The 27,014-nt window shown below is 40.2% G+C and overlaps 2 protein-coding genes across 5 annotated transcripts; one reads left to right on the plus strand and one right to left on the minus strand.

The window, feature by feature from the left end:
• The first annotated feature begins 58 nt into the window (after positions 1-58).
• Positions 59-15,986, plus strand: srpk1a (SRSF protein kinase 1a). 4 transcript variants are annotated; one of them, XM_086276719.1, is made up of 17 exons: positions 59-194; positions 820-874; positions 6,877-7,004; positions 7,317-7,425; positions 7,567-7,654; positions 7,955-8,042; positions 8,546-8,652; positions 9,498-9,663; positions 9,750-9,775; positions 9,934-10,156; positions 10,260-10,643; positions 10,825-10,925; positions 11,239-11,346; positions 11,591-11,660; positions 13,368-13,460; positions 14,451-14,543; positions 14,860-15,986. In XM_086276719.1, the coding sequence occupies exons 1-17, from the start codon at positions 182-184 to the stop codon at positions 15,042-15,044; spliced, it is 2,037 nt and encodes a 678-aa protein (XP_086132845.1). In that variant the 5' UTR covers positions 59-181; the 3' UTR covers positions 15,045-15,986. The 4 variants fall into 4 exon arrangements, with proteins under 4 accessions (XP_086132845.1, XP_086132842.1, XP_086132843.1 ...); XM_086276716.1 differs by lacking the exon at positions 14,451-14,543; XM_086276717.1 differs by lacking the exon at positions 13,368-13,460.
• Positions 15,987-16,240: 254 nt separating this feature from the next.
• On the minus strand, positions 16,241-19,671 carry lhfpl5b (LHFPL tetraspan subfamily member 5b). The gene is made up of 3 exons (XM_086276721.1): positions 19,172-19,671; positions 17,494-17,730; positions 16,241-16,412 (listed from the first exon to the last, which is right to left on the minus strand). The coding sequence occupies exons 1-3, from the start codon at positions 19,578-19,580 to the stop codon at positions 16,402-16,404; spliced, it is 657 nt and encodes a 218-aa protein (XP_086132847.1). The 5' UTR covers positions 19,581-19,671; the 3' UTR covers positions 16,241-16,401.
• Between the last annotated feature and the right edge of the window lie 7,343 nt (positions 19,672-27,014).

Consider the following 27,014-nt stretch of genomic DNA (forward strand, 5'->3'; position numbering starts at 1 on the left):
TGAGGCTGCTTTAAATACTTCTTTATAAGGCAGTTTGCCCTAAAATCCATAAAAACGGTTTGATACACGGGCAGAGACGTCACCAGAGAAGCTTCCCTTCGACATAGCAAGCCAGTGCGCATGCGTGGAACATTCGATCACTGGCTGTGTAGCTAACTGCTAAGCTACGGATCCAGCCGACATGGAGAGGAAAGGTAAATCTTCACGCGACACGTTGCACGCTGTGTGACTGGTGTAACACATTGTATGTGCGGTTTGCCGTTACAGTCGATGTTGTCGTGCAGTGACAAATATAAAAACATTATTTTTCGCCGAGCTGCATACATTGTGATACGCGGTTTAATTGAACGCGTCTGTCGCGCACTGAGCTGGAGCGCTAGCCCTCTAGACGTTAGCTTTAGCTTCAATAGGACATGTCAGGATTAGCTCGATACATTTAGCTCTCCAGCTCCTTCCATTTTAAACACAGCCCGTAACACCGGCCACGATAACCGTGCATTCATGTATGAGTCCATAATTAGCCGCTGTAGTGGCTGAAATCACTTCACGCCACATTACCGTGTTTGAGACGAGCGTTGCCTAGGTGGGAAGCTCAGTGATGTAACTTAACGTTGGATGGGTTCTGGCAAACCGACACATGCACTGACACTGATTTTAGATACTGTTAGGTGCAAACATGACCCAACACGGTGCATATGAACGTTGGAGTGAGGTAATTGTTTATTTCAGATGGCTTCATTTGTTTTGTCGTGAGTGTCAGCTGGAAATCAAGAAGGCAAACAGACAATGGTTTTTCTATTCTTTTTGTTGTTGTTGCAGTGCTGGCACTCCAGGCGAGGAAGAAAAGGGTGAAAGCAAAGAAAACCAACAAAAAGTGAGTCACTGCTCCATTTAAATGTCATTCCCTCTTATGTGTGTCCCGTTTTTCAGGACACCCGCACATGAACAAGTATTTTGTCAGCTGTACTCAATCAAAGCAGATTGTTTGTTGCACTTTGATGTATTTGCTGCTGTTCTGACATTGGAGAAGCTGTTAAAGGCCTTTGACTGCTTGTTTGCACTTAAACTTTGTTTTGGTCTGCACACGCCACAGCTTATTCTTTTTGCTCTACAGTGCTTTAGTAAAAAAAAAAACAAAAAACACAAGTTTTGGGTGCTCTGTAAGCCATACCAGGAATATAATACTTAAACGCTGTGATCACCTGAAAATATTTCTGAATGATTAGTTGCTGTAAATAGGGCTGTCAAGCGTTGATCTCCAGTACCGATTGTTTTGGTGTGCCCAACAATCTACTAATCATGCCTGCACCAGTGGCATCCTCCAGAGCGTTACATAACAGCCAGTGCTATATTTAAAACAAGAGAATGAAGAAGCCCACATCAGCCCACCGAAGCATGGTGTTTAACTGAAAACAGCACCATTGAGGATACTCTCCTCCTGACAGCATTATCTTCATGGCGCATACTTGAATGTTTTATTAGCCGTAAGAATCATGTGATACCAAGAAACTAAATGCAACTTAAAGCAGAGCAGCTGCATTCTGCAGTAATCCTAGCACAATGGGCACTGCATGTATAGACGAACAAAACAACCTCAGAGGATATAATGGAGTGGACTGGTTAATGTTTTGAAGTGCTGTGAGAGTCTGAAGGAAAATGTGCATCAGACATTTGTCCTCACACCCAAAAGGATGAGGCTCATTAAAACAAGGTGCACACACCCAATATTAAAGCTTTTTATAATGAAAGGATGACTAACTGAGACTGGCTCTGCATTCAAATATGCTTCATCTGCTTTCTCTCTCTGTGAATGAAAATGCATGAGTATGTAATTTAGACGATGTATTTATTTGCATTTTGAAGTGAATTTGAAAAGCCATGCATTTACCTCTCAAGATGCAAAAAATGTTTTAAAATGTGTTAATAATCCAGCAGTGTAAATGTTAAAGCAGACAACACGAGAACTGTACAGATAATCAGTATTAAATTACTGCCTTGTTTTTACCAGCTTTATGATTTAAAATATAATGAATGCGTTTCAGATTCAAAGCTTGATTAGAAAGTCAAGATTCATATCAAGTAATTATTTGAATCAGTTTATTTTGTCATCCTTGGACAAACATGCACCGCTTCAGCTGACCATGTCAGGCACAAAGAAGTAGGTTGCAGGATTATGTAGAAAACCAGCAGCTCATTTGTGAAACACTGCAGCCCAGTTGTAGGAATTTAGTTGAATGTGATCTCTGCTCTCTTGGCTCCAGTAGAGATGAGCAGGCTTAATCTGCTCTGTGGAGGAAGTAACATCAGGCTGTTTGGCTTTCAAGTAAATATTAGGAACTGAATTACTGGCAAAGGCAGAATGTATGTGGTGACACATATAAACATGGAAAGAATATGTTCTGTTATTTAGGGCTTGCAGAGCCATGGAAAAAATATACAGAAATATGTTTCAAATATGCATTTAGAAAAGAATTGGTTGTCCTGTTTTCCATTATGTTGGGTTTGATCAATCTGTCGCTGGAGTTTTAGTCAAAATGAAAGTCTGCACACAGCGATTTATATTTGAAAAATGTAATATGCACAGACGTTTCATTTGTCTGACTGCTTGACACAATGACCGTATAACTCACTTAGTAATTTTGGAACATAATTTGTTTGCAGGCTTGTACTTCTGCTCGTAATGTAGCCACAGTTTTCTGTCCCCTTATTCTGGAAACTTCTCAGTATTCAGTCTGATTCAGCAAGGTTGATGTTGTCTTTCATAATGCGGATACACACATTAGGCCTGCAGTAAAGTAAGCTGAGTGCAGCATGCGTTTCTTTAAATGCCTTCTTTAATTTGGTTGTGTGATATTCCTTGGCAGAAAGCGCGTCAGTGTGGTATTATTGTGGTAGGGTTGTTTTGACAGGCCAACTTCTTCTTTTGGTTTAAACTATGGTTAAAAGCAGATGTTCAAATCCAGTTTAAAAAAAAAAAAAAATAAATAAATCATTGACAGCGATTTAGATGGTATTTGCTTCCATTTTCTGCTTGCAGTTTGTCACTGCCAGCGCTCGGTTACACATTTAGGAGTCTTTATTAATATAATAACCGTTTGTGAATATTTTAATAGTTAAATATTGCTTAGATAGCTGCAAGATTTGTTTGAAACAAAGTTTTAGACACACCTTGCTATTTTGTTAAAACTAATTAAACTTGGTTGGAACAGTCGCTCATTAATCTTTCTTTACTGATAACAAGGTCAAAGCAACAAACTGGAGGCAATTACACTGAAACTTGTGGTTTAATTTCAAGGGGACATGATCCAAATTAACAGCCTGCTATGACTTTAATGGACTTTTATCTGCTACTGCTCTATTGTTTTGCCTTGCAAATATTTGCCTTTAATGTGGGTTTATGTTTGGTTAAGTAACTGTCAAACTACTGTAATACTTCAAAACTGTTTTATTTATTTATGGTCATATGCCAAAACATTACATGCCAAAAATACTCACTCTGCCATTGAATTCTGGTGTTCCAGTCATGTCCATAGATGTATAAAATAAGGCACCTGCAGACGTGTCTATAAAAATTTGTGAAACAGTGGCTCGCTCTCAGGAACTCGGTGAAATCCAGCGTCAGGGCTCGCAAAATTTCAAAATCTCTGGTAGCCCTTCGGGCAGACACTCTTCAGTTTTTGGTAGCCCAAAATAAATTTAAGTAGCCTGGGAAAAAAAAAAAAGGACAATTTTTTGATTGACTTAAAAAATTGTTAAAACACAAATTACAACAACTGTAAAAAAATACAATCATCAACTCAAATATTTGGCCCTAATTGAACAGAAATTTCTATGAACTTGTAAGAACTGTGTAGAACATGGATCAGTCTGTGTCAGATCCTGAATCTGACATTTCCACTGAAGTCACGGGTAAGAGGTAAGTGGAACCAAGATCTAGGCCATTTGCTTTGTTTGCAAAGGCTGCTAAATTTTGCCAAAGGTAGTTCACGCTTTGCAACATCGCGCTGTTCTAAACAGCTTTTTCTTCTGCGTTTCTTCTGGACTTCTTGTTGTGCTTGGTTTATTTTTAGTAGTTTTTTTGCAATTGGCGTTTGTTCTGGGAAAGATACTGCAGACTGAGCAATAATGCATTTCTTGCATTTCTCATGGGTTCTAATGGGGTCTTTCTTAAAATTACTGGTCCCAGTAACAAAGGTGCTTGTCAACTAGGAAATCGAGGGAAACTCAAGACACACCCGTCAGAACATTGTTATTTAGCTCGTCATATTCCAGCCACAGAAATTCTTTTGTCCATGAAACCAAAAAAAAGCTGCACTTTTGTTTTTGCCTCATAGCCTGATTTGTCACAACTTTTCCGTTTTGTGGTCGGCTTTTCTTTGGCTGTCCCTTCTTCACCCTCACCTGTCTTATTTGGCTCTGCAGAACTAAAATACCTGCGTAAATCAATCTGCTTTTACACAGGCACTTGCATAATGATCAGCGATTCTCTGCGCATTCAACCTGCATCACATGTTTAAGCTTGCTGCGGGAGATTTCACTTGTCACGTTTGAATAGTAAGCTAATGAGTGATAAGACGATGTCAGAGGAATTGGTGCGCAATTAATCCGTCACTCACCAGTCAGTAGCTGCCGCTCTCTATTCAGTCTGCGCTATCGCAAAGTGAAGCAAAAAACAAGCGGAAATTCAAACGCGATTTCAATATGTCACATACTGACAGCTACGTTTGTGAAAGAATGCAAAAGCATTGACATATTTTTTTTTTTTTTTCTTCCTATGACAGCCTGACGGGCAGGGCTGAGATGGATTTTGGTAGCCCGACCAGAAAAATCGCTAGCCCCGGGACGTCGGGCTAGCGATTTTGCGAGCCCTGAGCGTGGTACCATGATAGGATGCCATCTGTGCAGCAAGTCCAGTTGTGAAATTTCTTCATTACTAAATATTCCAGAGTCAACTGTTAGTGGTATTATAATAAAGTGGAAGCGATTGGGAACAACACCAAGTTTGCCACTAAGTGGTAGGCCACATAAATTTACAGAGCAGGGTCACCAGATGCGGAGGTGCATAGTACACAGGTCACCAACTTTCTGCAGAGTCACTCGCTACGGACCTCCAAACTTCACGTGGCCTTCAGATTAGCTCAAGAAGAGTTTACAGAGAGCGTCATGGACTGGGTTTCCAGGAGCGAGCAGTTGCTTCCAAGCCTCATGTCACCAAGTACAGTCCAGCGCATCAGATACAACTCTAGAGGAGTGGAGTTTTTTGGAGTGAAGACTCATGCTGTTCTCTCTGTCTGGTAATCTGATGGATGAGTCTGGGTTTGGTAGTAGCCAGAGAAACAGAACTTATCTGACTGCATTGTGCCAAGTATAAAGTTGGGGAAGGAACTATGGTGTGACGTTGTTTTTTCAAAACTTGTGCTCTGCCATTTAGTTTCAGTGAAAGGAACTCTTCTAGCCCCTTTTCACTAGTACCTGCATGATTTGACTCTGTTTCGGTCATTTTCAATTGCAATAAGTTACCGCTTAACATGCGTGGAGTATTTGTATGCGTCATGATCACCACAACAATGGAAAAGCATAGACCTGTTGCTCGGAGTACAACTTTTTGCCAATCTCGAGGGACCACAGTGGGAGGGTTTTTTTTTCTTTCTTTTTTTTTCTTTCCATTTTCCTCGTTGCCACGTTTCAAAAATTAGTAGGTACTAAAATTGCCTATTACCATGGTACTACCACCTAATGGAAAACTCTAAAAACTGTGTTGAGCCGGCCCAAGTAGGTACAAGTGGGAAAACGGTTATTAATGCTTCAGCATACCAAGACAATGTTATGTTTCCAGCTTTGTGGGAACAGTTTGGGGATTCCTTCCTATTCCAACACCAGTGCACAAAGCAAGGTCCATGTCACCTCATGAGGAGTCCTCACCTCAACCCAAGTTAATTCATAGTTTCTTCATATTACACATATGCATTCTTTATTTTTATTTTTTTTAAAGAGGTAGTTGTGGGTTAATTGAAGTCTGCAATGAAAGATGACACATTACCCTGGAGTAAAGTTTTATTTGTGGTTGACATTTCACATTTTCAGTGATTGAAATGTGACTGTGGATGCTTACAGTTATAACCCTCCTTTATGATAGATTTATAAAACAGTTGTCTATTTGTAGCTTTATACATACACCAGATGTGCACCAATTATTTATTTTTTGCGATCAGCCCTGGTGTCGTTTGTTTAAGAACGAGTGGTTCTTGTCATGTTTGATTATTTTGTGTGAGAGGCTTTTTAATAAATGCTGTGTTATATGGGTTATGTTTATGCAACAAAAAACTTGGCTGATGAGGAAGTTCTTCCTGTCTCTAGTTAGCCGTTTATACAGGAGGTGATTTTGAAACATCTATGTCCATCACTGTGACTGATCATCCAGAGCAGGCACACTCTATGTTGGTGCTTGGCTAACATGATTATGTTGTTCAGTAAAGTATTAGTGTTAGAGTGAATTACTCAGTTGCTAATGCTAGCTAGTTAATGCCACTTACTTTTTCAGCCAATTAAGGTCAGATCCCAGGAGAGGCAGGAGAACGTTCCCACTGCTTTGTAATGCATCTGTTTAAGTTAAACTGTACAGCTGTTCACCATTTCTGCAGTGTTTTTGGAAGTAAAAGGTTGAGCTTTGATTCTTTCTTGCTATGTAGAAGAGTCGAACTCATCGGTTATCAATGAGCTGCAGTCTTGTTCAGTTAGTCTCACCCGCATGTCCTGTAATAAAATCCTCTCATCCTGGGCACGCCTTATTGTTGAGCTAATATTTGATAAATGGACGGTAAATGCATCAGAGCTCTGTTCCATCGACGTCTTTCATAATTGTTGTTGTCCCATCAGGCAGCCAGCCAATCCCAGAGCTCGACAGCATCCTCAGGCTGAAGCCTCCCCTCAGGAACCTGAGGAACCTGAAGAGATCCTTGGCTCTGATGATGAAGAGCAGGAGGACCCCAATGACTACTGCAAAGGTGGGTTCCTCTTTACTTTTTGCATTCAAAAGCACACTATATTGCACTGTATTTGATTAACTACTCTTTCAAGTTTTTTTTTGTTTGTTTGTTTTTTTCCCCAGTAGAAAAATGATAACAGAGTATTAGCGATTCGCACCTTAGTTTAAACAGATAAATCAATATTTGATTTGACTGTTTCAATAAATGGTGTCGCTTTGGTTAGTTGTGACCTGTTATTACAGTGAATGTAAATGCACTGGCTGTTCTGTATACATGCATACATGCTCACCTCTTTATTTATCTAAGCAGCTTGAATTTCTTATCTTTTAGGTGGCTACCACCATGTGAAAGTAGGAGACCTTTATAATGGAAAATACCATGTAATTCGGAAGCTCGGCTGGGGACACTTCTCCACCGTGTGGCTCGCCTGGGATATTCAGTATGAGAAAAACTTTACTGCATATTTGTAATTCATGTTTTGTTTTTGAGACTTGACATTGGATTCCAGATGCAGCAGCAGCTGGCTCAGAGACGGTTTACTTTGCTTCCTATTAGTGAACATTACATTCTGTGGTTGCAGGGTAAAGAGGTTTGTTGCAATGAAGGTGGTGAAGAGCGCGGAGCACTACACAGAAACAGCACTGGATGAGATAAAACTGCTCAGATCTGTGAGTATCAGATTTAATTGCATGCAGTAGGTTTTGATGAAATATGTAATCAGTAAGCGCAGGAAATGTTCACTAATTAGTTGTGGGGATATCTGGAGATGCATCAGAGTGTACAGCAACGTGGTGCAAGGACAGCAGGGCATTGCTTACACTACAGCTTTTACACATTATTCATGCACTCGGCTTGCATGTCTTCCAGCACGCATGTTCACACAGTTTTACATGTAAATGATGTGTGTGGATCCCACAACAAAATATTTTTTTTTTTTCTTTTTTTTCTTTTTCTTTTTTTGTCTGTAGGTAAGAAACTCTGACACGAATGATCCCAACCGAGAGATGGTAGTCCAGCTTCTAGATGACTTCAAGATCTCTGGCGTCAATGGAACTCGTATCCTTCACAGCCAGATATAACAGATGTTTCCTGGTTTTTATTATTAGTCACATTTGATTTGTCAAATTACCTCCTGCTGGGAGGGGGAAAGTCCCCAAAACAAAAACTTTAGTCTTATTAGAAATGGGTTTGTTTTTTTTTGTTTGTTTTTTGAATGTACAGAACTTTCTTTCCCTTCGGTCCATGTCAGCTAAAAAGCCGTACGCAAGTAAGAAAGTAAACAACAGGTGAGGGTGTGACAAATGGAATCTTATGTGTCCCAAACAGACCTCCACCCCCATCACAACACTTTAGTTGGGTAAGATCCCCTGAATGCCTGAGGGATTGCTGTAGCTGTAACACGAGAGGCTCTAACAAAAGCGTATGGGTTGCACATCTACGTGTCCTTTCTTCAGCACAATCAATGCCACTCCTCATTTAGGCAGTTGTTTTTTCCTTTGTTTGTTTTCAGTTTTGCTTTACCGCTATTACTTTGCCATCTTAACTGCTCCAATCTTCAGACGTCTGCATGGTGTTTGAGGTGTTAGGACATCACTTATTGAAATGGATAATAAAATCAAACTACCAAGGACTGCCCCTGGCTTGTGTGAAGAGCATCATACGGCAGGTAAAGTGAGACCCACAGGCACACCTTTTGAATGCCTATGACTCATCATTAAGGCTCAGTCGTTCACAAGAGTTGTGTAGCCTGCAGGCTGCACGATGGATGGAAAACAGTCAGGGTAGAAGAACTTTACATATTAACAGTAAGCTGCTTAACAAAACAGATTGGGAGTGAGGCAAAACTGAGGGGGCTTTTTTTCATGGTTAAACAAATGACTAATTCAGCAGTTAATTGCACAGCTCATCTGTGGATTAGTGTTGTTTATTCCACAGCTTTTTATTCGATGTCCTTTGAAAAACAGCAAATGTTTCTTTTATTAAAACTTTCTTAGATTGTTAAGCTTTTGTGTTCTCTTAAAGGGACCCTTTTATGCTTTCTTTATGTTCTGTTATATGCTGTGTTTGTTACATGGATGGATTTTCAATAAGCAGCACTAAGGCTAAAATAATGATAGTATCATTGTGTATTAACTACAAACCAAACGCTCTGGCTTCAGACTGCCCTAGGGATTCTTTTTAAGATTTTCTTTTTTCCTAGTCTTGGCTCCTTTGCTTTAAAGAGAGAAGAGCTAAAATAGTGTGTTTCAGAGAGGATAAACTGACGGACTGCAGCAAAGCCAAATGTGATTAATAAGGATTATTTATGAACTCTGAGTTGTGCAAAGTTAGTATATTTGTTTCCAAGAAAAGAAAAACCTGAAAATTGATGCAATATGTTTTTCTTTTTAAAGTTTCCTTAAGTTTAGTTGGTAAAGGTTTTGTGTCCAAGTCAGTGTGATTGGTTAATTTGATCTACACAATCAGATAACCATTTTCCATTAATGTATTTTTTTTATTTTTTTTTTTAAGGTTCTCCAAGGTCTGGACTACCTGCACACAAAGTGTCATATTATCCACACAGACATCAAGCCGGAGAACATCCTGATGAGCGTAGATGAGCCTTACGTACGGAGGCTTGCAGCTGAAGCCACAGAGTGGCAGAAGGCTGGGGCACCTCCTCCCTCTGGTTCAGCGAGTATGAGATGTGCATGCACACTCACTTTTATATCTGCATTCATAGGTTTAGTACAGGTTTTTACTTTTCTCATGTTCTCTTTACAGTAAGCACAGCGCCAGTTCCAAAACAGGTACAAGACTTTTTTTTTTTTTTTTTTTTTTTTTTTTTTTTTTTACTCTCTGCTTGGATATTAGCCTCATGTTTTTAGGTTTGGTTTTGTTTTTGTAGTTTACTTTTAAATCAGTCCTACAAATGTGCAAACCTTTCCTTTGTTTTTGTCTTTGACAGACAGTAAAAATGTCCAAGAACAAGAAGAAGAAGTTAAAAAAGAAGCAGAAGCGGCAGGCGGAGCTGCTGGAGAAGTGCATCTTGGACCTTGAGGAAATGGAAAAGACCACAGAGATACGAGAGGATGATGAAGATGAAGACGACCCACAGACTGAAAAGGGACGAGCCTGTGCGCCTCTCAGACAGGTGTCTTTTGCGGAGATAGGAAAGGAGGAAACAGATGGTAAGACGCTAACATCAGAGAAGTAATGTGTTCTGCAAAATTTGCAAAGCAGCCAAAAAATCTGATATGAATCAACTGAAAATACATTTTCTGCTACTTTCAGGGAGCACTTTGAATGCAGATCACATGAGGGTGGGACCAGAGGAACTGTCTGAAATGAACTGTAATGGCCATGTGGAGGAGAGTGACTTCCAGCATAGCGATGAAGACCAACATAATGGCAATGCAGAGTGCACAGAACAGTGTGCCTCTCCAGAGGATCAACACGTGGAGTCTCCTCTCCACTCCATTTACAACGGTGTTGAGTCTACAGATTTCAATGATGTGTACACAGAGACTAAAGGAACTGGGCCTCGTAGCCGTGGAGTTACTGAGAAACGCTTTTCTGCTGGGCTGGAGGACAGAGAGCTGGAACAAGGCATTTTAGAAGAAGATGGTGAGGATGGGTCCAACTGTCACTATAGTAGCCAGGAAGATGCACGAAATGGTCAGTGAACCGAAATCGATTGGTTTAGGTTTTTAGAAGCTGTTTGCTGTAGCTGAGCTGCTTTGGAAATTTAACAAAAACCATGTGAACTTTGAACTACTTATGATTATACTTATCATTTATTCAGTGTTTATCCCATTGTTTTATTCAATGTCGCTGCTTCTCTCTGTGCTTTATAAAGGTAAGCTGACAGCAGGATCCCTGCTAGTTAACCCACTTGAGCCACTCAATGCAGACAAGATCAAGGTCAAGATTGCAGATTTGGGAAATGCCTGCTGGGTGGTGAGTAGCCTGCTAATGACCAAAGGGATTTCCTCATAAGTGATGAAACGGTACAGCCAGGGAGACATCGAGTGTCATCTAGCTACTGAAAGTAATGTTTCGGTATTCCTGCTTTTTATGGTTTTAAAATGAGAAATCATTTACCAGATGGGAGTGTGATCCAGATTTCAAATAGAGCATAGAGTCCATTTATAATTTCAAAATTTTTTATTCTCATGTAAAATATTTCTGTTTTTCAGTGTGTTATCGCTACACATGATGAAACCTACATGATATACGTTGTTGTTTTCGTATTTGTCTTTTTTCCTCTCAGCACAAGCACTTTACTGAAGACATCCAGACACGACAGTACCGGTCTCTAGAAGTACTTATTGGTTCTGGATACAGCACACCAGCTGATATTTGGAGCACAGCCTGTATGGTGAGAAATTTTCTCTGCATCAAACTATTTATATAGAGCCAAAAGGTGCTTAAACTCCCCCCAAAAACTGAATAGAACAAAAAAAATTTATCTGAAGGGGAAAAAAACCCTCATTGTATCTTAAAGACTCAAGAAGTGTAATGAGAGTCTAGTCAGTGGTGGGAGGGATTTATTGAGATTTGGACAGATGGCTTCATACTGTTCTTTTTGTTTTTTCCCCTCCCTGTGTTTGTATTGTCCTCAGGCCTTTGAGCTTGCCACAGGGGACTACTTGTTTGAACCACATTCTGGGGAAGATTATTCCAGAGATGAAGGTATTGTCTTGTCTTCCTGTACATTCTGTTTTTAAAGTACAAGTTTTAACTGTAGATCATTAATTCTCAGAGCTCGATTTAGTAGATGTATTGAAATGTGTTTCACTAGTGAGTGGGACTTCTGTTTAGTATTACTGCTACTGTTAAAAGCACCATAGTGTTGTTAAATCTTCTGTTATCAGTGTTGAACTGTTGAATTATTTAAAATGTCCAATATGCATGCAAGTCCTCACCTTCACTGGAGCTCCAGTTACAGTGCACTTTGCACAGTGTTAACATGTTAATGAGGTGCTCCATTAATGGCTTCGAATTCAGAAGAAGAATTGTAAAGTATGAAAAGTATGAGCATTCCTGTGTGTATTTCCTATCTAGCAACTTGAGCCACTTCTTTACCGCACTGGAGATGGGGCCATCTCTTCAATTCTCTTCTCACCTTTTCCTCACCTCCTGGTTACTCATACTTTGTTTAATCCATTTTCACCTCAAGTTTTAATTGAAACTAGGGCTGTACGATATGACCAAAATCTCATATCCCGATATAAGAATTCTATCGTCCGATAACGATATAAATCACAAAAATGTAACATTTTCTGTAAACTCTGTGAATCTCGGGCAGCTCGACTTGCGTGAAGTGTTTCCAGCTGCGCGTCGTGTAGCTGGAGTCGAGTGTTTTAACCGATGCATGAAACGATACATTTTTAGACATAAGTTGTAAAGGCCGCCGTTTTCTTTGTGCGTATTTATTACACGGCGTGCTGCGGGGAAAAGCCTGTTCTAACGTTTGAGTCTAAGGTTTATTTTTTAATTCTCATCCGTAAATAATCTGCTCTTTCACGTGATTCAGTTTATTTTGAAAAGTCTCAACAGGATCTTGAGCTTTATTGTGGAAGGTTTATGTGGAACATAAACAAGCGGACACGTGATGCTGTTACCATCGTTGTTGCTAACCACAACGCATTAAAACAGGCGCTTGTCCGTCCGTAGTGTGGTTATATAAAATATAAGAGAAAGAGAGAACTTTAAGAAATTAATATAGTCACTACAGTAACCATCAAAACGATGAAAAATATTGCCGTAAACAGTTTATTTTGCGACACCACGAAACAAACGATAGCGTAAAATGACACGACAGACGTTTTTATATGGTCATCCGATATATATCGTTATATCGAACAGCCCTGATTGAAACATAAGGTGAAAATGGAATTTTGGCTTGCTGCTTAGCTCAAAGTTTCCATATTAACTTTATTCTGCTCTGGCATGTCTGCTTTGTGCTGTCCTTCAACTTTGACTTTACTGGAACATCCTGCAGCTTTTTCACCTGCATAAACCATGGCTTACTGTTCTATAAATGCTTTGTGTTTAACGTTTTATTAGACTTTTAGTAAACTTGCATCAGTCTGCTTTTTATGTTTTACTGTATAGCTTTGAGGGCTGTGCTTTAATGCAGACTTCCCATCTTGCTTTATAGTTGTCATTTTTCTGAAATACAACAGTGAATGAGCTCCATGTGTTCAGATGTTTTCAGTAGGTTAATATAGGCTGTTGATACATGTGCTACTTGTAACACTAGGCTGTCATCATCATCATCATCATCCTTTGTTCCTAATACATTGTTCCACTTGACTGTTTGCCATCTCCTCTCCAAACTCCCTGTGACTTTCCATCTTCCTCCTCCTCTTCTCCTCTGATGTGCCTCATTTCCAGACCATCTTGCTCTCATGATTGAGTTGCTCGGTAAAATCCCCCGACACTATGCTCTGAGTGGAAAATACTCACAGGAATACTTCACCAAGAGAGGTACGCCAGCACCTCTGTCTTTGGCTCACTCTGGGAAAGGTGGACAAGGAGGGTCAAGGGAGGAGGTTAACTTCAGTCAGCACAATCAAATGGTTTTGTGCAGGCCCGTCATCAAAGCAAGAAACCAATAAATGCCAGCCTCTTTGAACCACTGATCACGATTCAAGTGTTCTGCCAAAGACTGCCTGGCAGAGCCTTGTACACTGCCTTTTGACATTTTGGCTAGGTGCTTGATGCTGTATTGGTCCCTGCTGAGGAGATTCAGAATGACCTTTTTCCTCTGCATGGAGTCCACTGCGCAACAACAGTCTTTTTATAAATGTAATTTAATCATTTAATGAAATCAATCACAGGAGGCAAAAAAGGCAAGAACCCTTTACTTTTATACGTCAGTGTATTTATGTCAGAATATAAAGTCTTAATGTGCTCAAAGTACACGTTTACAGAAATATGATAATTAATGTAAGATGGCTTTAATTAAGGATGTCTATAAGGGATTAACTGACAGTCTTGATGTAAACCTTTTAAGGTCCCTGAGTGGGAGTTGTTTTGTTGATATGTACCAAGGTTACTGCAAATGTTAAGACCTCTGTTACAGTTACGGATGAAATGACAGCGAAGTTGATGAATAATTAACACGAAGTACAAAAACATGATTTTCATTATCTGGGCCTGTCTTGTCAATCTAGTTGCAGGGTGAATTTGTGGTGGGAATTATTTTTGTTCTGAGAAACTTTAGTGGAAAAACCCCAAACTGAACAATAAAAAAGAGCTAAAGGTTAATGAACTGCTCTGTTTTATAACTTTCTAACTTCTGGTTTTACACCTCGTCCTCTGCCAACAGTGAGGCTGGTGTGTGTGACGTCACCCAGACCTCTCTCTCCCTCTGCCCTCCACCCACACACCCAGAGTGGGCCTGTGACTGGGTCCACTGTCTGATGAATCTGTTTGTCTTGTCTGTCTTTTTTCTTGCAACTGTCTGCTGTATAGACCATATAGCACTGATCATTGAGCTGCTGGGGAGTGTCCCACGCAAACTCATAATGTCCGGCAAATATTCCAAGGATTTTTTCACCAAGAAAGGTAAAACGGAAGCTTTACTGTCAAGATTCGAGTGAGAGTTACTGACTGTGCTTTGGAATATTCCCTACTTGAATCCCAATTGCTGCTTATTCATACATTTGAATATACATGTAAAAATGTCTCCAGTGGATATTACAGTTCAAAAGAACAGGCCTTCTTTAAAAGGCAATTACAAGGTAACTATTTAATCAGTGTCATTTGTTAAGACTGTATGTGGAGTTATGCAGACATGACTGCCCTTGAAGTGAAGTTTAAAATGGGGAAGTTGTTGTACTCTGTAGTGGTGTGGTTCTGATGCAGTGCTGTCTGTCTGCAGGTGATTTGAAACACATCACTAAGTTGAAGCCGTGGGGACTGCTGGAGGTGCTGATCGACAAATACGAGTGGCCCCGTGAAGAAGCAGAGTGCTTCACTGACTTCCTTCTTCCCATGCTGGAGCTTATTCCAGAGAAAAGGGCCACGGCCGCAGAGTGCTTGCGCCACCCCTGGCTCGCCCTCTAGTGGACACCTCCAGCTATCGAACCGCCCTTCCCTCCCACCTCCTCCAGAGACTGCAACAGATCACTTTCCAGTTTGGGCATATCAGATGGATATTTATTTTTCTTCTTTTTTTGGTTAGATGTTTTGAATTTGTTCTTGTTTTTGAGCTAATGCTTCTGTGTACATTTGCTTTGAATTAGTTGGTTCTCAGTGTGATGTCAGGAATCCAGTGGATTTTTTTATTTTTTATTATTACTTTGTGCTCATGTTGGCTCAAACTGCTGTGCTCCGTTCACCCTTCTAAGGAAGTCTGTCATTGTACTGCTAGTGACTCATCCTTGTTTGTTACACTCCTGCACTAAAACCTGAACAAACCAAGGATATGTAGCCGTTATTGGTCATTTTTGTTCCCTAAAACTCTTTTCCCACATCTTTTCAGTAGTGACTTAAAAAAACACAAAAAAACACAAAAAAAAAAACAAATCTCATTCAACATTTGAAATACATTTTGTATTTGTAATGAAGGTTTTAGGAAGTTTCACACTGGGCTGACATGTACACTGACTTTGGGTAACTTTCATTTCATGCATTTCTTCAGGCAGGGTCACTGTTTGATTAAAGTAGGTCATGTTTAGCCATATCGATTCCGTTGTCACCCGGTATTTAGTATCCTTAGTTAATTATAATAGGGATCTTTCATTTTCATGGGAGGCTGGTATTCTCATCCACCTATTACAATTCAGGTATATAGTATTTTAAAGGTTTCAACAAGACAACATGTTAAGAAGCCCAATCTTAAGGAGAAAAAAAAAAGTGAAAATAAACTGTATATATCTGTACCAAAGAGTTTGCCTTGATGTATATTACAGTTATGTACAGTTTTTAACAAATCTTATATCTTAGCTAAAATTGTTTAGCTGGGTAGCTGTGTTTTAATAAAGCGTATGGAAGGTGTGTTTGAGATCAGTTGTATGTGTGGTCAACTGTTCAATGTCACTGTTTTTACCATAGAAATGGTGAGATCTGATATTATGTCATGGTGTCCCAAAAAGATCATATCCAAGTAACCTATGTTATCTGTCGAAACCTATGGGGGGGAAAAACAAAAACTTACATTGGTGTCAGATTCAAGAACATAAACTCTGTGTGAGTTGTCGACTTACAAAGCTGTACAACACACCATACAATAAAACAGATCTTCATACAATACATGATTTCTGTGGGCTTGTTTATTGGGTATTGTGAAATATATATAGTAAAATAAGGAAGCACAAAATCTTATTAATCAAAACCACAGTAAACATTAGACGACAAGAGAGGTGAAAACCCAAAGTGCATCATGGTATTTTACACTGGCTCTGAAGGTCTGTGGATTCAATCAAGGGTTTTCTGTAAAAGAGAAACAAAAGAAGAAATGTTTGTGGACACCAGGGCTGAAATGGTTTGACCATGTGCAGAGAAGGGACTGGATATGTTGGACACAGGATGTTGAACATGGATCTACCAGGCAGGAGGTAAAGGGGAAAGAGCGCAGAGGAGGATATGGAGAGAGTTGGTGTAACAGAGAAGAAAGCTAGGGATCAGGCGAGATGGAGGAAAATGATTTTCTGTGGGTAAGCCCTAAAGGGAGCAGATTTAACAAGAAAAAGATTTAATGGACTTCAGCCACTGGGACACTGGGCAAATTATGGTAACAAATAACTGTAAAACTGCTCATTTGACAAAGTTTAGATTAGACCAAAGTGAAGATATTTGGTGGTTCATAAAAACCCAAACATGGCATGTCTGCACAAACACCTCATACCAACTGTAAAGCACGGTGGTGGATCTGTCTGACAGCTGAAGCTTGGCTGAAAATGGGTCATTCAACATGACAAGAATCCCAAGCACAGCAGCAAATCTACAAGAAAACAGCTGTAATGGCAAACTGAAAGTCCAGAAAGTCCGGACCTCAACCTGACTCAAATACTGTGGTGGGATTTCTTGAGATCTGTGTACAATTAAATGGCTGCAATGAACTGAAGTGCAATTTTCGTAAACAAGAGTGGGTCAAAATTCCTCCACAGACACATGAGAGACTCATATAGTCAAACTGAAAACAACAACTTCAAGTAATTCTGCTAAAGGTGCTTCTACAAGATACTGAAACATGGGGTGTACTTAGTTTTTCACGGGCCTGCAAAGAGTCCTGTGGTAACTTTCTTTTTCACACGACTGCATATAAAAAACTGCAGAAAAATCTCCAATCTTGGATACGTTTCTTAAGGTGAAGCAATTTTTTCTAATGATGGCTCAAGCCTTAACAGAGAGCAGGCATGCACAACAGCAGGACCTTGCAGCAAGCCAGTCTGAAAGGAATGTGGCTGTTTTATATATCACACATTATACTTGTGCTATGCCAGCTATGACACATTAAAATATTTGTTTCTATACCCAGCATTCAGTCTGCATACCACCCCACAGCCCTCACCTGCTCCATCCAGCTCAAAGTCATCTGGCAGAAGTTTGTCCTGCCGGTTGCCGAGTGTGAAGGACAGCAATGCCAGGAGTATGGCGTCCAGAATGCTGATGATGGCCAGGATGTAGGCCCAGCGCACCGTACAGTTTCCCAGCGTGTACTTATCTGTCCTCTGGCCGCACATCCTCTTCACCTCTGGAGAGTCCCAACCATCTGGGTAAATCATGCAGCCCATCACCATCAACACACCTGCGGGGGAAGGACATGGAAATGGCAAAGCCTTGTAATAATTACCTCTTGTGTGCTCTTACTTTGATAAATAATTATAATCTGGTGCTCTGGAGCCCCCAGTGCATGATAACACATGATGTACCTCCATAAAGTGCCAAAGTTTTTATTTATTTATGGCTCAGCAAGGCAGATGATGCTCTGTGGAGCCATTTGCACGATGTACCGTTATGAAAGTTCTTAAATCTTAAATGCTGTTCTTCCCGTAACGTCTCCTCTGGGCTTCCCCAAAAGCTACTTACAGTAGAATGTGAGTTTGCAGATACATGCCCATAAAGTTTTACAGGCTTTTATCGTTTTCCTGGCCCTCGTATGGTTTTAGGTGCAAATTTAACGACACAGCAACACCTGATCTTGTTACAGGTAACTGATCTGCTATCGAAGGTGTCAGAGTCTGGGCTGAAACAGGATTCCTTATTGGCCATGGCGAAGAACAACCTTCACAACAAACGCACATCACACCTGAAACTGGAGAGGTGAGAACTCGACCCGTGACGGGATGAGCTCATTGTTTCACACCTGACTTACAAGAGAAGCACAGGTCTCATGGCTCCTTTACAGCTGCCTCTTTAGTTTGAGTTCTGGTATTGAGGTGGTGAAATATTTGAGCTATTACTTACGAATAGTTATAATAAAACCGATGAACTGAACCTCATCAGACTTCTATTTAAACTGGTAATTTATGGTCACAAGAACTTTTGTTCCTTGTCCTTGTCTGTTTCCATTGTATTAACAGATCCACCAGGTGATGCATCAATATTAAAAGAAAAACAACTTCCATTTCATTTTTTCAGCTACGAAAAATGTTGGAATATGTTTATGAACGGCTGTAATACTTTTAATAAGCCCCTTGAATTAAAGATCAAAGTCTGCACTTCTGTCACATCTGGACTGTTTAAAATCAGCTTTAAATGTCTGCGGTATTATTTTTTTTTAGCTGATCCTAGAGTTTAGTGAGTTTAGTGTTAGTTTTTCACTGCAAACTATAAAAAGGCAAAAGCTAAAAATTATCTTTGGTTACTGTCTAATGAATCATCGCATATGAACAATTACCCATGCGTAGCAATATTCTTGCTTGTAACAACCCTCCCCCAACAAACAAACAAACAAACAAACAAACAAACAAACAAACAAACAAACAAACAAACAAACAAACAAACAAACAAACAAACAAACAAACAAACAAACAAACAAACAAACAAACATCTTAAAGATGAAGGTGAAACCAGTTTTATGATTACTCACACTGCTCATACTTTTTAATGTAATTCGTAATCTGTCTGTTTATAGGTGTCAAATAAACGTAGTTGAGAAAAGCTAATTTATACTAATAATCTGCCAACTGCAGTTGAGTAAAGGGAACAACAACTTTACAACCAACCCTCTTCGCTTTGTCCCTCACCTGAGGCCAGCTGCATCCATGCACAGATCTTGTAGACGTTTCCAGCGTTGCAGAAGAAGAACAAACTGAAGCCGACCATGGTGCCCACAATCAGCAGCATGGAGGTCCCAACGAAGAACATGGCAGTCCTGAAGGCCGGTGAGGGGATGGAAGCGAAGTCCAGCATGCTGCCCTTGCAGGTGAGCTCCGAGGTCAGCGCGTTGCCGATGCAGTAGTGAAAGAGGCCGAAGTAGCCGGCCTGCGGGGTGTTGACGCTGTCTCCGATCCAGTAGGGCTGGATGAAGACCACAATGGTGATGATGACGAAGCAGATGGTAAACACAGCCCACATGACGCCGATGGCTCGGGAGTTCCTCACATAGTTGGTGTGGTAGATTTTGGCAGCTTCCTGCGCTGGAAGGAGGTCCATGTCCGCAAAAAGTTTGTGTCGGCCTTTTGAAAGAAAGCAGGTCTGTTAGAGGTTTGTTTGTAGAGCTGGAAGGATAAACGCACACAGACACACACGGCTCGTTCTGCGGACTGGCTGAGTATTCAGCACCCTGGAGAGCACCACAGCCTAATTAATGACGTTTCTCTGATGTCACAGATTGACAGCTACCTGATAAGGCTTGGCGTGAAGATGCAGTGTTACCCGCAAGTAACTAAAACTAATTTACTGTAAATTAACACAGCGCATTTGAATGAACTGCCGTACAGGGCTGTGTGTTACAGCTAATTAATTCATTTCATGCAGGCAAGAACAGGCGAGGTTAAAATAAACAACAGTTATTATTACACAGCCAGGAAACTCATCCATTTGATTCCGCTTTAATGTGAAAGAAAGTTCTTCGTGGTGTTTAATATTACAAACTTTTGACTAAAAAGCTTAAAAACACAACTATTTATCCTGAACACTGCTTCAAATATTAGTATCAAGGCAATCGATTTGTCACACTATACGTTTTTATTTACATAAAGCCTACACAAGCCTGATTTTAACACTGTAATCCTTTTCTATCATTCTGTTTTCTGAAAGTAAACAGCTACTTGTGTTGCCCAAAGTGCAACCACAGGTAAATATAAACAGTAAACACTCTTTTTTTTTAACTGTTACATTTTTACGGTTTTAATTTTCTACCAACTCCCCATTTCCCCAGTTTCCTTAAATGTCATAATCTGATATTTAACGAGTTTTAGAAACTCATGAATACGGAGCCAGAACGAATAAGGTTTGCTGAAATTCGCGGCTGATGCGCAGGAAGCTTCAAATAAAGGTTTGCTGATATCAAATTCAATATTGTTCCAGCTGAGTCTTCTTATTGGAGTTCTGCTTATCTGGAAGCTAGTGCCAGCGACAGGAACACAATAAGTATCTTATTTTGATGAATTATAATAAAGGGAGGGGGCAGCTTGGCTGGGTTATGGCTTTCGATTGTCGCTGAGGATGTTGAGAGTTCAGCTGCAGTAAAGTCAGAGTCAGAAAAGACACAGATGTGGAAACACAAGCGGATGGGCTTCAAATTTCATAGCCCACTAATTTTAGCAAAAAAACAAACAAACAAAAAAACCCGGCTTCTCTGTGAGGCTCGATGCCAAAGCGGAGATCTAATTAACGCTGACGAGTCCAGCTTTTTCTGGATAATGGTCTCTGTCACTTGGTACTTTTCCTTTTTAAAAGAAATGTCCCCTCTGTGGGCTGAAAATCCAGCTGCAGAAATATAGCATACAAGTGAACCTCATTTGCAGGCTCCCTTGCTCTTAAAAAAATCTATCACTTCAAACTAGTGGCCACATTCAGTGTGAGATAACAACTACGGCTCCAGGCTGACAGCAGCAGCCGGACAGAGCGTGCCACCATCTGTGCTCTTCACCCACTAGTCAGTGTCGGTAACAAGGTGCTTGAGGGCCTCCTCCGTGACACTGTGCCATGTGTAGTGAAACAGCATTCAGGGATGAGTGGTTGTCCTGCGTTCCCGGGGGATCCCTGATGGCTCCCTGCAGCTCGGGAGGGTAGTGGAGAGGAAAACACCAGCTCTGCCTGAGAGACAGTCACAAAGATGGATGATATGGAAAGTAGACATCACAGTTTAGATAAAAAAGACCAATCAAAACCAGTCTCAGGAATCTCTGAGCGCTGCTCTAATGAGGTGTAATCTCTTGATATATGTGACAGCCCGTGAAGGCCGTCTTGTCAAGATTTCAGGAAGCTGTCTGTATTTTCAGTGTCTCATTGAAGAAGATATGTGCACAGAAAAAAAAAGATAGATTGTTCCTGTTAGATTTGTATTGTTGATTGTCATTTATGCTTAGAAATATTTACTCATATATGCTTAGAAGTGTATATAATCATTGGTGGATTGAAAGGATGTTTCATCCTAAAGTAACAGCTCTGTGTAGCATGAAGGGGGAGTGCGTTCACTCCCTCTACAGAGTGTTCCGGCATAGATTACACACCTCCTAGGAAAGGCCGTATCTTCTCTTGCTGATATATGGTATAGCAAACACACGTATATCTGTTTAAGTATAAGAGCCTTTTGTTCAGATGGACCGCTAGACTCCTGGCACCAGCTTTGGGGAGTCTTCACAGGGTCACATCTGGACCTCACACACACACACACACACACACACACACACACACACACACACACACACACACACACACACACGCACACACACACACACAGTATTCTTTGTTCACATGTATACCTATGTAAGATGTCATATGTTAATGACCCTATGCATATTCATGTAACCACAATAAAAGGAGTGCTATGGGGAGCCTGGCTGAGAGTCTGACGGAGGCTAGGTGGTGGGACGACACTTGGCTCCAGCCAGATTTCCCTCATGCATGAGTAAACCAGCCTGCTTGTGTCTTGCTTTGCAGTGTAATTATATTGTCTTCAACGTTCCAGCGGATAGGTACAAGCTACAAACCTATCAGTTCCAAACATGTTGCACACACATTTATGTCACACTTAAATTTTATTTATCCATCAGGGGCCAAGGCCAGGCAGCTGGTCACGAAACGAAGCAAGTACACACATAAAAAAGCAATCCAGTAATAAAACGTTGCCCATATCTTTTACAGCTCTAATAAAACCAAACTTTCCTCTGACAACATGTCAAAATATCTGAAGAAAAAGAAAGCTCATTCAGCACTTTGCATTCACTTCTTCATTTATAAAAATTCAAATAATGAAAACTCTTAGGGATATGAGGTGGATAACAAATACTTTCTGAAGCCCTATAACCACAAGATATAACCATTAGCAGTAGGAAGACTGTGTTTGACTGTCTCACCATTTCCTCACCTCGCTACAAACTCAAGAATACCCATCTGCAGTTTTAGAGCTGTCACCTGCTCCTGACCATGAATTAAAGCAACACTTCACTGCCTGTTGGCTGAGGAGAATGAAGCATTGTTTGCCCAGGCTTTTCAGTCCTCTAAGTGTCTGTCACCCTTAAAGTTTTGAGCTCTTTTCATTCTCAGGGGCATGAAAAGACAAAGCAGAGGATCTTTGTCTTGGTTAAAGAATTTATCTTTGTGAGTGAAAGTGATTTGGCAAATGTCTGGCACGTCTGAAGATGATGACACAAGATGTAAAAAAAAAAAGAAAAAAAAGGGAAAAGAAATTAAAATAAAGAAGACCCAAAATAAACTAATCAGAAGACACCATGGAAACAAATTAGGATTTGAATCTTATCTGCAGCTGCACTTCTGATTGTGAAATTAAATGCCAGTGAATTATAGCACTGGAATACACTGCTCAAATAAAATGAAGGGAAACACTCGATCATCACGGTGTAAAACAAAATCAAGTAATCTTCAGCGATATCGATCTGTCTGGTTGGGATGCATGACTGGACAGAGTGTAAATCGCATTTGCTTGTTTAACTGCAAATTAAAGTGACAACAGGTGCACTGGAGAGGCAACAACAAGACAACTCCCGAAAAGGTGTTGCAGGTTGCAGCCACAGACCGTTGCTCTCTCCTTATCCCTCCTGACTGACTTGTCTCTAGTTTGGCTGCTTATTAGTCTCCTTGTCAACACTGGTAGTATGAGATGGTACCTGCAGCCCATTTAGGTTTTACAGACCGTCACAACAAGGTTTGTTATGTCTCCCAGAACAGTCTCGAGAATGTGGAGGAGATACTAGGAGTCAGGTTGTTACCTGAGTGAGAGCTGGGCCACAAAACCTGGGCAACGGAAGGGCATCAACCCTGCAGCAGGACTGGTATCTGCTCCTTTCTGAGTGGAACAGGAGGAGGAGGAGGACTGGCTGAGCCCTACAAAATGACTGTGGCATTAGGTCCTGATGTCCTTCTGTAGGACCTGTGCTCACAGCTCAGTGCTGTGCAGCTTTATTGGCATTCACAAGCGAATACCTAAACTGGCAGGTCCGTTACTAGCACCCAGTCTCTCCACAGATTAGAACAAGTTCATAGTGAGCACATGTGCGAGATATGTAAGAGTCTGGAAATGCCATTGTGAATGTTATGCTGCCTGCAACATTTTTTATTATTATTTGCCTATTTGCACTACTCTGCCTGGTTTACACTCAATGTCACTTACCCATTATATTGTATATTGTATAGCTTTCTTGTTATATGTAAAATTGTATTTATTTAAATTTTTACTTTTTAATTATTTTACTTGCATTTTTAATCACTTTTATATTTAAATATATTTAAATGTTCATTTGCTATTTATCTAGGGATTGAGAGTAACGCAATTTCTATTCTCTGTATGTCCTGTACATGTGGCAGAATCGACAAATAAAGTTGACTTTGACTTTGACTTTGATTATCCAGCATGATGAGTTTGACAGTGGGTCAGTGATGGTCTGAGAGCCAGTGTCCTTATGCTGGTGCAGTGTGCGATGGGTTCCTTCTGTTGCAAAATAAAGCCTGGCCTCATGTGGCCAGAGTATGTAGTCAGTTCCTGGATGATGAAGACACTGATGCCACTAACGCACCCTTACGTTCCCCACCCTTGAATCCAAGTGATATCCTCTTGAATGTTATGCATTGGTGGATTTAAGGCTGCCAAATAATGCTATAGACAGCCCAGCTCAACAATAATCCATCCAGGTATGGAAGGAGTTGCGTTGAAAAATGTTGAGTCAAAATGGAGTTAACAACTTTGTTTTGTCATTAAAATTATAACGTTTTTCCATTTTTTAATTAAATTTTTACTTGGCACACATACATATATGTTATAGTCTGACATTAATTTATTATGTTAAGAGATTTTTCTCCTCAGATCAAAGCAGAAGCCTTTTATTTTGGAGCATAGTAATAGAGTAATATATTGTGTTAAATTGGTGATGAAATCTGAAAAAATGCTTAAAAAAGCTCATTTATTCCTATGCCAAACCACACACTCTTAGAGTTCATTTAAATAGAGTTTCTGTGTACCTCATACAACAGATTATGCTGCAAATCATCACTTGCGAAGACATTTTGATATACTGCATCATGTAAATTTAAAAATGGAAACATTTCATTTCCAAAACCCAGGCCAGTTCGTCCAAGGATCCCTCAAAACAAAACTGCGGCGTGACTTTAGATTAGGGAAAAACAATACAACTTTTTCCAAAGCTCCTGGAAGCTCATTATTATAAAGAGGAAGCACTTTTCAATCTCCATGACTCTTCCTGAAGCCGTCTGTCAGGTTAAAGTGAGTAACTGACTCCTTGATAGTGAAGTGATAAGGAGGAGACCCTGGTGGAGAGAATTAGGATTTTTATCATTGAATTACTTATTACCAGCACTTATGACACTAACATTTGAAAAAGTAATATAATGAAACTTTTTTTCATTCATCTACACTAAATAACCAATTACAGAAAATAAGCAATTTCAAGGCTGATTGTTTAGTGTTGATTATTTTGTTATTGGAAAGCGTTATTGTTTTTCTGTTATGTTCTGTTACCCTCATGACACCGTTTTTAGGTGCAGGCAGCCACATTTGGCACAAATGTTCTGAAAAAATAAGTTTTCAGCACCAAACAGCCAGCAGACAGCTAGAAACTTTGAAAATATTGGTGTGTTTGTCCTCTACTTAAGAAGATAAGTGGATCATGCAACAATACAGTTTACTATGTCACATAAAACCCAAATATATAGTGTAGTAATTAACAAAAGGACAATAATGGGAAATCATTTCATAAGTCATTAGTGTTAGGAGTTTTGTTTTTTAATTTGGTTGCCTCTTCAACAGCTTATAAATGCCAGGAATCCAAACACAGGGGTATCAAACATAAGGCCTGCGGACCAGAATCCACCCGAAACACACTCCAACTAGATGGTTTTGGTAAATGTGAAGGAATGCATAGACTTTCAACTTTAAATTGTATTAAAATTAGTTTTACAGCTTTTCCTGTTGAAGAACCCCCCCTCCCCCAACCATTCATACCACACCAAAGTAACTAAGTAATAGATAAACGAATAAATGACAGAAAAGTTCCTGTTTTCCACTATTTACACAATAAAGCAGTGAAACAAGTAAAGCTTTATAACTACAGGGAAGTTTTTCATCTTTATGATGCCGTTTCACTGGTCCCGCCCACGTGAGATCAAAGTGAGCTGAATGTCTCCCGTGGTGTAAAATGAGTTTGATGTCCTTGCTCTAAACATATGTGCAACCCACAAACAACTAAATACTTACTTACAGATTTTTAAAAAAACATACTGTGACATATTGTGTATACAGTCAGCATTTGGCTCATTTTTGCAGACAACTGAGTTGCTGCCCTTGTTAAACGATGCCAGAGATTTTCCAGAGGGCTCAGAAAAACACTGCAGGTTGTCATTGCTGTAGGAATTAATGTGTATGAATGGCTTCAGTCACAAGCCATTAAACCTCCTCCGGTCCTTTGTAAATGGGCAAGTTCTACTATCTTGGTTCATCATATTTCTCCCTATAATCCAATATAAGGTGTGTGAGCCGTTGTAAAATGGCCTGTGGCACTTCTAATAACCTTGGCAGCTTTATTACGTTTATGGCCAACTTTCATCAAATGAGCGACATGCTTATTCCTTGATGTGATTAAAGTCTGCTGGTGTGACTTAGAGAAGAGTGCGTCATAATGTTTTCTGGAAAACCTGCCAGATATTCTGTCATCATCACACTCTTTCCTTTTTTTCACTATAACACTAATGTTGTATGTGTCATCTTCCGGTTTCTGACTGTAAGAAAAAAGAGACTTTTTCTTCCTGGACTTTGGATTCATGACAAACAACCAGTTTTCACCACACTACACTAGCTTTCTATGCCAGTGCCAATTAAATATGAAGATGATTTCATCTGAATATTAAACTCGGGCCCTGTTTTTTTTTTATGACTAGCCCAGAGGAAAGTGCAGCCCATTGATGCTGGTTGGGGGGAGAATAATAAGACGGTCTTCTACTTAGTATTCAGTTTAATAAACCTCTTCAATCAGTATGCTGCGGGGTTGTTATAGAAGACTAGCCAGTCTCTGAGTGCATTTCTAGTTTTCCCTTACTTCCCTCATTTTAATGTCTCTGAGGTTGTGAGTACAGTAATATCCTTCTAAACACCTCCTTCTGTTGTATCAGTCGCCCTGACCCTGCTCTAGCGTGCCTTTGTTTCTTTGCAGACACTGTTTAAAATAACGAGCCGTGTGAGTTCAGTGCAGGTGCTGTAATGGTTGCAGCTCTGCCCACAACAAGAGATGGAACAGTCGCATTTTTTTGTGTTTCGCTCACAGCAACAGCTCGTGTTCAGGAAACAACCCAAATGTTATCCTCTCCTCCCTGACGCCTGACCCCTCCATTAATGTTTTCTTTCCCTCATTACGCCACGGCCGCTCCATGGATGCTCGTCCAGCCGGCTCTGAG

The sequence above is a fragment of the Aulonocara sp. 'chitande type north' Nkhata Bay genome, linkage group LG20 (genome assembly GCF_057382095.1).
Source record: "Aulonocara sp. 'chitande type north' Nkhata Bay isolate Kocher_YH1m ecotype deep benthic linkage group LG20, A_spYH_male_GT1.1, whole genome shotgun sequence".
NCBI classification, from domain to species: Eukaryota; Metazoa; Chordata; class Actinopteri; order Cichliformes; family Cichlidae; genus Aulonocara; species Aulonocara sp. 'chitande type north' Nkhata Bay.

What these genes read in the sequence shown, in the direction of transcription:
- srpk1a (XM_086276719.1), top strand. An exon ending in AGATAAAACTGCTCAGATCT is followed by an intron (nt 7,655 to 7,954) that starts GTGAGTATCAGA and finishes TTTTGTCTGTAG; the next exon opens with GTAAGAAACTCTGACACGAA. An exon ending in TGGGAAATGCCTGCTGGGTG is followed by an intron (nt 10,926 to 11,238) that starts GTGAGTAGCCTG and finishes TTTTCCTCTCAG; the next exon opens with CACAAGCACTTTACTGAAGA.
- lhfpl5b (XM_086276721.1), bottom strand. Translation starts at nt 19,580, where the DNA reads ATGGACCTCCTTCCAGCGCAGGAAGCTGCCAAAATCTACCACACCAAC. An exon ending in ATGGATGCAGCTGGCCTCAG is followed by an intron (nt 17,731 to 19,171) that starts GTGAGGGACAAA and finishes CTTCCCCCGCAG; the next exon opens with GTGTGTTGATGGTGATGGGC.